The sequence below is a fragment of the Pristiophorus japonicus genome, chromosome 20, assembly GCF_044704955.1.
Source record: "Pristiophorus japonicus isolate sPriJap1 chromosome 20, sPriJap1.hap1, whole genome shotgun sequence".
Classification (NCBI taxonomy): Eukaryota; Metazoa; Chordata; class Chondrichthyes; family Pristiophoridae; genus Pristiophorus; species Pristiophorus japonicus.
Window position 1 is genome coordinate 6,290,651 of NC_091996.1, and position 12,536 is coordinate 6,303,186.

The 12,536-nt window shown below is 44.6% G+C and overlaps 1 protein-coding gene across 1 annotated transcript in view; it reads right to left on the bottom strand.

Annotated features, from left to right (window-relative positions):
• Positions 1-2,470: 2,470 nt before the first annotated feature.
• Positions 2,471-12,536, bottom strand: part of LOC139233070 (fibrinogen C domain-containing protein 1-like) — a 39,704-nt gene continuing 29,638 nt past the window's right edge. The window contains exon 8 of the mRNA XM_070863589.1: positions 2,471-2,555. Within this exon, the coding sequence (XP_070719690.1) occupies positions 2,471-2,555 (85 nt within the window). The remainder of the gene's footprint in view (positions 2,556-12,536) is intronic.

Below are 12,536 nucleotides of genomic sequence, written 5' to 3' on the forward strand. Positions count from 1 at the left end.
CTGCATTCTTGGTCCAACAGTGTGACCCAGGCCCTGGACTCACTGATATATCCATACGGCATCACTAACCACACGATACAAGATGGCTCCAATGACCCTTTTATTGACACACATCAGTAATTGCATTACCTCAGTTGTCTACTCGGCAGAGTTCTATATTACAACTACATCATAGCTCAATGTCGAAGACTCATATGGCTAGACTTTCCACTATGACCCACAAAAATGGGCGATATTTCCGGCCTTAGTGCTTTTTTATTATTTTTCAGGATCGTTGGAATATCGCCCATTTAAAAAAAAAACGCTAGTTTCGCCTTCTTAATTTGGGCGACAGCCTTAGCGATGTGAAATGGGCCTGAGCGATGTATTCAGTCATGCAAGGCTGGCTTCCATAGCAACGGCCGTTCTGCGCATACACGTTTTTTTTTTCCAGGCAAAGAACTTTTCCCGCGATTCGGGATGCGCATGCTCAGAAGAGTGAAAGAGAGGGAGAGAGAGAGAGAAGGAAGGTGGAAAGAAGTCTGTGCAAAATGTCCAACTAATCTAGCGATAATGGTATGCAGGAGGAGCTGTCAGGGAGAAGGAGGGCGAAAGCCTTCTCTGATGAAGCCAATGAGGCCCTGATGAATGATGTCGAAAATCTGTGGGGCCAATTAACCCGGGGAGGCCGTGGGAAACCTCCTCCCCTCATATATCAAAAAATATAGGGCGATATCACTGCCCGAGTTTCATCGGTGGCCCACGATAGGCGTGAGGCAGACCAGTGCCGCAAGTGATGGAACAGTCTGATTGCATCGGCAAGAGTAAGTATTCAATTATTACATTTTAAATTGTAATGGTGCACTGACTCATTAATTAGAATGTAAATCTGCCGGATTGTAATTAAGCCGGGTAATCTTGGGTAGCTTCCCTGTTAAGATTTGGACTGGGGTCGGAACCTGTGCCCTTTAAGTCTAATTTTGCTGAGATGCCCTTACATTTAATCAACAGCATTAATTATTATTATTTAACGGCTTTGATCGAAAATTGTGACCAAAGGAATGACTGGAAACAGACAGACCGCAAACATTTGGCATTTCTACCACTTCAGTTTAGAAGGAGAATTATTAAATTATATCGCTGCTTGTGTGCTGTGAGCAAGTCTTTCACTTGGGCACCGTCTCCTTTTTGGTTAGGTCGATGGATGGGGCACTGAGGGGTCCGGTCACCTTTACCCGGACTGTGTGAGTCTCTCCGGCTGCTGTCACTCACACAGTGACCCAGCCTGGACTGGGGGGGGAGAGCTGCCCTGGCTCACTGTCTGCCCTGGGACACTTTGGGACATTAGCTCCGGCCACACGGAGGTCTCTGAGCACAGCCCATGGACACGGTGCCCCCTCCCATTGCAGTCCTGCCATTGCCGAGCTCACCAGCAGTCCTGATTCCCTCCCTCCCCCCCACCCCGGGGGGGACCTCCATCGATTCAAATAAACCGTCTACCTCCCCTCAGGCGCCGAATGGCACGGCCCGCGGATGGGGCCTTTCCTGGAGATTGTACGCGAGATGTTTGGTGTCAAGCATTAGTTCATAAACACGATCTTATTAAATATTTTCTCTGAACGTAGATGTTATAACCATGCATCCATTGTGGCTACAAGCCGTATTAGCATATAACGTTAATGTTAACGACGAATAGCATGTGGGGTGACTAATTGTGGATTACAATATCTGTTGTGTTTCCGTAATAATACCTCGGCAAATTAGCTTATGCCATGCTCTTGTCACGTTTGCAGAGGAAGATATCTAAGAATCAGGCGGAGCGGAGGCAGACCAGAGGAGGGCCTGCTGACCTGCACCCGCTGACTGATTTGGAGGAACATGCCACAGCACTAGTGGGCACCCATAACCGTTCTGCCACCCTTGGTGGTGCAGATCCCGTTGTTGCACCACGTGAGTAATGTGTAATGCAGTGGTAAACCAGTGAGAATTTAAAGTAATTTCATGGCATTTCATTATAATATATGAATGATGTAAAGTTATGCATGCAGTTTCTGTACTCTCATGTTAATCATATGTAATGTCTCTCGTTCACATTTATTGCAGTAGTGTTGCTCCTCATACATATGCCAGCGCAGTGCAAGCACTCTCATGTCTCCCCTTCTCTTCTAGTAACCTCAATGATGTTTTCCAGCTCCCCAGACTCCACCGGCCACAACGGGAGGTCCCCTGCACCAACACTGGTACTGCTGCAGGTCGTGATCACCACGGGTGAGGAACAGCAAAGTGAGGAGGAGGGTGTCAACGAAACCGAGCCTGACGTCTCCTCTGTGGTACCTGTGGCCACGTCATCCTCCACGGATATAAGTAGCGGGGCCAAGCCGCTTGCAGCAGGCCACTCCGAGTCGCCCGGTGCCCACTCTGACCCCGCGGAGGTTGTGCCGGCGAGGTAGGCACGCGCTGCGACGGGGCAGTTGTCAATGAGGACACGGTGTCACTGTCGAGGGCGAGTGTCGACGACGGCCGAGGGCTCCTCCAGGCGCTTGGTGGTGGGTCGACCGGCAACATTGCCACACTGTCTGCGAGAATAACGGAGATCACGGAGCCGATGGTTGCGGCAATGGGGCGAACGACCGGCTCTGTCGATGCCTTGCGGCACGCAATAGTTTTGGGAGATGGCACTGCGCCCCGAGGAGCCGTACCACCAACCGCCACAACAGATGGGGAGCAGGAGGAAGAACTTCCTTCTGACTCGGAAGACGTTTCTTTGCAAACGTCTTCTCCTCCAGCCACTGAGTTAATTCCGCTGACGTCACCCACCCCACCCCCACAGCAGCAGGCCTTGAGGTGCTCTGCTGCAAGACCTCTTGGTCCCGTTGCTCGGGAATTACGTGGTAAACTGGGGGTTACAACAAGGGGGTGTCAAGGCACAGGAGGGAAGCAAGGCCGCAGGTGAGCGGGGGGCATATATTATCATTGTTATTAAAAACAATTGTTGAATGTTGACTGTTGGGGATGGTGGGAGAGCGTTGTTGTTATATTGTTTGTTAAAAATGTTGTTCACTGTTGGGGGTTGGGGGTGGGGGCGGGGCCGGTGTTATATATGTGTGTTAAAAAATTTAAATTACCTGTTAAATTATTAACATTTTTTATTTAAGTTTACAACAGTCGTGAAGTGTCTTCCAATACAAGGGTTGGAAACAATGGCCAGGCCAGGCCAGGCCAGGCCAGGCCAGGCCAGGATGAAACATAACGCAATTGTAACTGTCACCAACGTAACTTCATGCAAAGCGTTCATTTATGAGCTGCTGACGCAAGAGTTTTGCAGCTGCGTAACTACCACGGGGCTTTTCCAGTGGTGAGGGGTGGCATGGGGGCTTGGGTTCATCGCCAGGCTGATTGTCCTCTCCGAGGTCCTCGTCCACCTCTTCTGCCTCCCCTCTCTCCTGAGGTGGACTGGCGGTCCCATCTGGCAATTGTTGTCCTTTCCTGATCGCTCGGTTACGCAAGATTAGCACACCACAACGAACTCAGCGACCTGCTCAGGGTGATATTGTAGGCTGCCTCCTGAGTGATCTGGTCAGAACTCCAATTGTCTTTTCCACGATATTGCATGTGAATATATGGCTTTAGTTGTAACGCTTCTCGGCTACCATCTGGGGACTACGCAGAGGGGGGGGGGGTCACGAGCCAGCAAGCATTTATCCCCCAGCATCCAACCGTGTCCTTGTGGCTGACTCTTAAAGAGGCCAGAGACAGTACTAAAACGCAAGATGTGCGCATCATGGATGCTCCCTGGAAAATTTGCATTTACTGCCATGATTATTTACTTGTGGTCGACAGCGAGCTGCACATTCAGGGAGTGGAATCCCTTTCGGTTCCAAAACACCTCTGCATCCTGTAAAGGTGCTCACAGGCTGATATGCGTACAGTCTATTGCTCCCGGCACCTTGGGGAAGCTTGCTATTCTCGAGAAACCCAAAGCCCTCTCACTCTGTGCTTCCCTGGTCATAGGGAAGTTTCTAAAGTCCACCCTGCGTGCGTAAAGGGCTTCCGTCACTTGTTGAATGTGTGGCGTGCTGCGAGGTACCGCAAATGTTGCCAGCTGAGGCCTGAAAGAAGCCTGATGCATAGAAGGAAAGTGCTGCAGTAATCTTAACCTCAACGGGCAGTGCGGTCCTGATGGTGCTGGCAGGCTGCAGATCTCCCTTAATGAGCTGGCATATCTCACTGATGACCTCCTTTTGGAAGCGCAGCCCTGTAACGCACATGTTATCAGACAAGTCCAGGTATGATCGCTTATCCCTGTAAATGCGTTTGCTGTAAGGTCTCCTCCTCCTCAGCAGTCTGCCATCTCTTTGATTGGGCACATAATGCTCTTCAATGAACCTTCTCCCATCTCTATTCTGCAGCATGTGATTAGTCATCGATACTGCTTGAGAAATTACAGGCCCCGTCGCTATGAATCACTTATAAATGCCCTTCATTTGTCCTCAACAAATACAAATGTGATTAGATGATTGGCAAGAGCCAAAAACGCCCGTAAAATCACTCACAACTTGCTTCTCCTGACAAACACTTCAAGCAGCCTTTTATTAAAGATCCTCCAAGTTACAAAACAGAGTCCCTAGTGCCGAGTTAAGGTCAGATGATTGCAGCTTTTCTTCAGCGTCTTTTTGGGCGAGCGATCATTTGGGCGAATTATGGGCGAAATGTCGAAACGCTTGGCGATAACCTGGGCCATAATCGGGCGCAAGTTTCCATTTGTCATCCAAAATGGGCGATAGCCTGATCTCTGCTTCTATGGGCGCGAAATGGACAATGATGTGCTGAAAGTGAATCATAGAAAGGTTACAGCACGGAAGGAGGCCATTCGGCCTGTTGAACCCGTGCTGGCTCTCTGCAAGAGCACCTCAGCTCGTCCCACTCCCCCGCCCCTTTCCCCGTAGCCCTGCCAATCTTTGTTCCGACAGGTACTTATCCAATTCCCTTTTGAAAGCCACGATTCAATCTGCCTCGACCACCCTTTCAGGCAGCGAGTTCCAGACCCCCATCACCCTCTGCGTGAAGAAATTTCCCCTCAAATCCCCTCTAAATCTTCTACCATTTACTTTAAATTTATGCCCCCTGGTTGTTGACCCCTCTGCTAAGGGAAATAGGCCCTTTCTATCCACTATATCTAGGCCCCCTCATCATTTTATCCACCTCAATGAGGTCTCCCGTCAGCCTCCTCTGTTCCAAGGAAAACAAACCCAGCCTATCCAATCTGTCCTCATAGATAAGATGCTCCATTCCCCTGCAACATCCTCGTAAATCTCCTCCGTCCCCTCTCCAGTGCAATCACGTCCTTCCTGCAATGCGGTGACCAGAACTGCACGCAGTACTCCAGCTGTGGCCTAACCAGTGTTTTATACACTTCAAGCATAACCTCCCTGCTCTTGTATTCTATGCTTCGGCTAATAAAGGCAAGTATTCTGTATGCCTTCTCAAACACCTTATCCACCTGGCCTGCTACCTTCAGGGATCTGTGGACATGCACTCCAAGGTCCCTTTGTTCCTCTTCACTTCTCAATGTCCGACCATTTAATGTGTATTCCCTCGCCTTGTTAGCCCTTCCCAAATGCTTCAAACACTTCTCTGCTCGAAGGAGAACAAGCCCAGCTTCCCCAGTCTATTCACTGAACCGAAGGCCCTCATCCCTGGAATCATTCTTGTAAATGTTTCCTGCACCCTCTCTAAGGCCTTCACATCCTTCCTAAAGTGCGGTGCCCAGAATTGGACGTGACACTCCAGCTGTAGGAGTAGTTCTATTAAAGACAACCAAAAGGTTTTATAGGATGAGATGGACGTTTTATGGTGTCACCACAGCAGCACCTAGGAACAGAAAAACCAATGCTCAGATGGACATCTATCGGAACAGCAGGAGGCCATTCAGCCCCTCGAGCCTGTTCTGCCATTTAATCGGATCACGGCTGATCTGTATCCTAACTCTATCTACCTTCACTCTATATCCTTGTCCAGCAAAAATCTATCGATTTCCGATTTTAAATAATTAATTGGGCGAGCATTGACTGCTTTCTATGGGAGAGAGTTCCACACATGTATCACCCTTTGTATGAAGAAGTGCGTACCCTAACTTCTCTCCTGAACGGCCTGGCTCTGATTTGAAGGTTATATCCACTTTCTACGTGCAAACAGCGAAAGGAACGCACGACAAATCAAGCACCCGACCCACCCATCCCTCCAACCACCGTCTGCCCCACCTGTGAGTGAGACTGTAGGTCCCGCATTGGTCTCATCAGTCACCTGAGAACCCATCTTAGTGTGGAAGCAAGTCATCCTCGACTCCGGGGGACTGCCTAAGAAGAAGAAAGAAGAAGATATCCCCTTTGTCCCAGACTTCACCATCAGAGGAAAAAGTTACTCTCTATCTACCCCATCAATTCCTTTCAAAATCCTAAAATCCTCTATCAAATCGCCCATTAACCTTCGCTATCCCAAAGAATACAAGCCTAGTTTATGTAATCTCTCCTCATAATCTAACTCTTGGAGCTCTGGTAATATTTTCAATCCGGTAACATTCTCAATCCGGTAACACTCTCAATCTGGTAACATTCTCAATCTGGTGACAGCCTCAAAGAGTAACATTCTCAATCTGGTAACACTGTCAACCGGTAACATTCTCAATCTGGCAAAACTCTCAATCCGGAAACATTCTCAATCGGAAACATTCTCAATCGGAAACATTCTCAATCTGGGAACATTCTCAATCCGGTAACATTCTCGATCGGTAATATCCTCAATCTGGTAACACTCTCAATCGGTAACATTCTCAATCCGGTAACATTCTCAATCTGGTTTACACGCTCAATCCGGTAACATTCTCAATCGGTAACATTCTCAATCTGGTAACATTCTCAATCTGGTAACACTCTAAATCTTGTAACACTCTCAATCCGGCAACATTCTCAATCTGGGAACATTCTCAATCCGGTAACATTCTCAATCTGGTAACATTCTCAATCTGGTAACACTCTCAATCCGTGGTAACATTCTCAATCTGGTAACATTCCCAATCTGGTAACATTCTCAATCTGGTAACACTCTCAATCCGTGGTAACATTCTCAATCTGGTAACATTCTCAATCTGGTAACACTCTCAATCTTGTAACACTCTCAATCCGGCAACATTCTCAATCTGGTAACACTCTCAATCCGTGGTAACATTCTCAATCTGGTAACATTCTCAATCTGGTAACACTCTAAATCTTGTAACACTCTCAATCCGGCAACATTCTCAATCTGGTAATATTCTCAATCTGGTAACATTCTCAATCAGGTTACACTCTCAATCCGTGGTAACATTCTCAATCTGATAACACTCTCAATCTGTTAACATTTTCAATCCGGTAACATTCTCAATCCGGTAACACTCTCAATCCGGTAACCCTCCCAATCTGGTAACATTCTCAAACCGGGAACACTCTCAATCCGGTAACATTCTCAATCTGGTAACATTCTCAATCGGGTAACATTCTCAATCTGGTGACACTCTTAAACCGATAACATTCTCAATCTGGTAACATTCTCAATCTGGTAAAATTCTCAATGTGGCAACACTCTCAATCCGGTAACATTCTCAATCTGGTAACATTCTCAATCGGGTAACATTCTCACTCTGGTAACAGTCTTAAACCAATAACATTCTCAATCTCATAACATTCTCAATCCGAAAACATACTCAAAGTGGTAACATTCTAAATCCGGTAACTGTCTCAATCCGGTAACACTCTCAATCTGATAACACTCTCAATCTGGTAACATTCTCAATCCATGGTAACATTCTCAATCTGGTTACATTCTCAATCTGGTAACACTCTCAATCCATGGTAACATTCTCAATCTGGTTACATTCTCAATCTGGTAACACTCTCAATCCGTGGTATCATTATCAATCTGATAACATTCTCAATCTGGTAACATTCTCAATCTGGTAACACTCTCAATCCGTGGTAACATTCTCAATCTGATAACATTCTCAATCTGGTAACACTCTCAATCCGGTAACACTCTCAATCTGGTAACACTCTCAATCCGATAACATTCTCAATGTGGTAACATTCTCAATCCAGTAACACTCTCAATCTGGTTACAATCACAATCCGGCAACATTCTCAAAGTGGTAACATTCTAAATCCGGTAACTGTCTCAATCCGGTAACATTGTCAATCTGGTAACATCCGGAAACACACTCAATCTGGTAGCATTCTCAATCCGGTAACTGTCTCAATCCGGTAACATTCTCAATCCGGTAACACTCTCAATCTGGTAACACTCTCAACCCGGTAACATTCTCAATCTGGTAATACTCTCAATCTGGTAACACTCTCAATCCTATAACATTCTCAATCCGGTAACACTTTCAATCTGGGAACACTCTCAATCCGGTAACATTCTCAATCCGGTAACCCTCTCAATCTGGTAACAATCTCAATCTGGTAACACTGTCAATCTGGTAACACTCTCAATCCGGTAACACTCTGAATCCGGTAACATTCTGAATCTGGTAACATTCTCAATCCGGTAACATTCTCAATCTGGTTACATTCTCAATCCGTTAACATCCCCAATCCGGAAACATTCCAAATCCGGGAACCTTCTCAATCCGGTAACATTCTCAATCAGTAACATTCTCAATCCGTTAACATTCTCAATCCGGTAACATTCTCAATCGGTAATATCCTCAATCTGGTAACATTCTCAATCTGGTAACACTCTAAATCTTGTAACACTCTCAATCCGGCAACATTCTCAATCTGGGAACATTCTCAATCCGGTAACATTCTCAATCGGTAACATTCTCAATCTGGTAACATTCTCAATCTGGTAACACTCTCAATCCGTGGTAACATTCTCAATCTGGTAACATTCCCAATCTGGTAACATTCTCAATCTGGTAACACTCTCAATCCGTGGTAACATTCTCAATCTGGTAACATTCTCAATCTGGTAACACTCTCAATCTTGTAACACTCTCAATCCGGCAACATTCTCAATCTGGTAACACTCTCAATCCGTGGTAACATTCTCAATCTGGTAACATTCTCAATCTGGTAACACTCTAAATCTTGTAACACTCTCAATCCGGCAACATTCTCAATCTGGTAATATTCTCAATCTGGTAACATTCTCAATCAGGTTACACTCTCAATCCGTGGTAACATTCTCAATCTGATAACACTCTCAATCTGTTAACATTTTCAATCCGGTAACATTCTCAATCCGGTAACACTCTCAATCCGGTAACCCTCCCAATCTGGTAACATTCTCAAACCGGGAACACTCTCAATCCGGTAACATTCTCAATCTGGTAACATTCTCAATCGGGTAACATTCTCAATCTGGTGACACTCTTAAACCGATAACATTCTCAATCTGGTAACATTTTCAATCTGGTAAAATTCTCAATGTGGCAACACTCTCAATCCGGTAACATTCTCAATCTGGTAACATTCTCAATCGGGTAACATTCTCACTCTGGTAACAGTCTTAAACCAATAACATTCTCAATCTCATAACATTCTCAATCCGAAAACATACTCAAAGTGGTAACATTCTAAATCCGGTAACTGTCTCAATCCGGTAACACTCTCAATCTGATAACACTCTCAATCTGGTAACATTCTCAATCTGGTTACATTCTCAATCTGGTAACACTCTCAATCCATGGTAACATTCTCAATCTGGTTACATTCTCAATCTGGTAACACTCTCAATCCGTGGTATCATTATCAATCTGTAACATTCTCAATCTGGTAACATTCTCAATCGGAAACATTCTCAATCTGGGAACATTCTCAATCCGGTAACATTCTCGATCGGTAATATCCTCAATCTGGTAACACTCTCAATCGGTAACATTCTCAATCCGGTAACATTCTCAATCTGGTTTACACGCTCAATCCGGTAACATTCTCAATCGGTAACATTCTCAATCTGGTAACATTCTCAATCTGGTAACACTCTAAATCTTGTAACACTCTCAATCCGGCAACATTCTCAATCTGGGAACATTCTCAATCCGGTAACATTCTCAATCTGGTAACATTCTCAATCTGGTAACACTCTCAATCCGTGGTAACATTCTCAATCTGGTAACATTCCCAATCTGGTAACATTCTCAATCTGGTAACACTCTCAATCCGTGGTAACATTCTCAATCTGGTAACATTCTCAATCTGGTAACACTCTCAATCTTGTAACACTCTCAATCCGGCAACATTCTCAATCTGGTAACACTCTCAATCCGTGGTAACATTCTCAATCTGGTAACATTCTCAATCTGGTAACACTCTAAATCTTGTAACACTCTCAATCCGGCAACATTCTCAATCTGGTAATATTCTCAATCTGGTAACATTCTCAATCAGGTTACACTCTCAATCCGTGGTAACATTCTCAATCTGATAACACTCTCAATCTGTTAACATTTTCAATCCGGTAACATTCTCAATCCGGTAACACTCTCAATCCGGTAACCCTCCCAATCTGGTAACATTCTCAAACCGGGAACACTCTTAATCCGGTAACATTCTCAATCTGGTAACATTCTCAATCGGGTAACATTCTCAATCTGGTGACACTCTTAAACCGATAACATTCTCAATCTGGTAACATTCTCAATCTGGTAAAATTCTCAATGTGGCAACACTCTCAATCCGGTAACATTCTCAATCTGGTAACATTCTCAATCGGGTAACATTCTCACTCTGGTAACAGTCTTAAACCAATAACATTCTCAATCTCATAACATTCTCAATCCGAAAACATACTCAAAGTGGTAACATTCTAAATCCGGTAACTGTCTCAATCCGGTAACACTCTCAATCTGATAACACTCTCAATCTGGTAACATTCTCAATCCATGGTAACATTCTCAATCTGGTTACATTCTCAATCTGGTAACACTCTCAATCCATGGTAACATTCTCAATCTGGTTACATTCTCAATCTGGTAACACTCTCAATCCGTGGTATCATTATCAATCTGTAACATTCTCAATCTGGTAACATTCTCAATCTGGTAACATTCTCAATCTGGTAACACTCTCAATCCGTGGTAACATTCTCAATCTGATAACATTCTCAATCTGGTAACACTCTCAATCCGGTAACACTCTCAATCTGGTAACACTCTCAATCCGATAACATTCTCAATGTGGTAACATTCTCAATCCAGTAACACTCTCAATCTGGTTACATTCACAATCCGGCAACATTCTCAAAGTGGTAACATTCTAAATCCGGTAACTGTCTCAATCCGGTAACATTCTCAATCTGGTAACATTGTCAATCTGGTAACATCCGGAAACACACTCAATCTGGTAGCATTCTCAATCCGGTAACTGTCTCAATCCGGTAACATTCTCAATCCGGTAACACTCTCAATCTGGTAACACTCTCAACCCGGTAACATTCTCAATCTGGTAATACTCTCAATCTGGTAACACTCTCAATCCTATAACATTCTCAATCCGGTAACACTTTCAATCTGGGAACACTCTCAATCCGGTAACATTCTCAATCCGGTAACCCTCTCAATCTGGTAACAATCTCAATCTGGTAACACTGTCAATCTGGTAACACTCTCAATCCGGTAACACTCTGAATCCGGTAACATTCTGAATCTGGTAACATTCTCAATCCGGTAACATTCTCAATCTGGTTACATTCTCAATCCGTTAACATCCCCAATCCGGAAACATTCCAAATCCGGGAACCTTCTCAATCCGGTAACATTCTCAATCAGTAACATTCTCAATCCGTTAACATTCTCAATCCGGTAACATTCTCAATCGGTAATATCCTCAATCTGGTAACACTCTCAATCGGTAACATTCTCAATCCGGTAACATTCTCAATCTGGTTACACTCTTAATCGGTAACATTCTCCATCTGGTAACATTCTCAATCCGGTAACACTCTCAATCCATGGTAACATTCTCAGTCTGGTAACACTCACAATCCGTGGTAACATTCTCAATCTGATAACATTCTCAATCTGGTAACACTCTCAATCCATGGTAACATTCTCAGTCTGGTAACACTCACAATCCGTGGTAACATTCTCAATCTGGTAACATTCTCAATCTGGTAACACTCTCAATCCGTGGTAACATTCACAACCTGGTAACATTCTCAATCTGGTAACACTCTCAATCCGGAAACACTCTCAATCTGGTAACATTCTCAATCCGGTAACATTCTCAATCTGGTGACATTCTCAATCTGATAACACTCTCAATCTGGTAACATTCCAAATCCGGGAACCTTCTCAATCCGGTAACATTCTCAATCGGTAATATTCTCAATCCGGTAACATTCTCAATTCGGTAACATTCTCAATCAGTAACATTCTCAATCCGTTAACATTCTCAATCCGGTAACATTCTCAATCGGTAATATCCTCAATCTGGTAACACTCTCAATCGGTAACATTCTCAATCCGGTAACATTCTCAATCTGGTTACACGCTTAATCAGTAACATTCTCCATCTGGT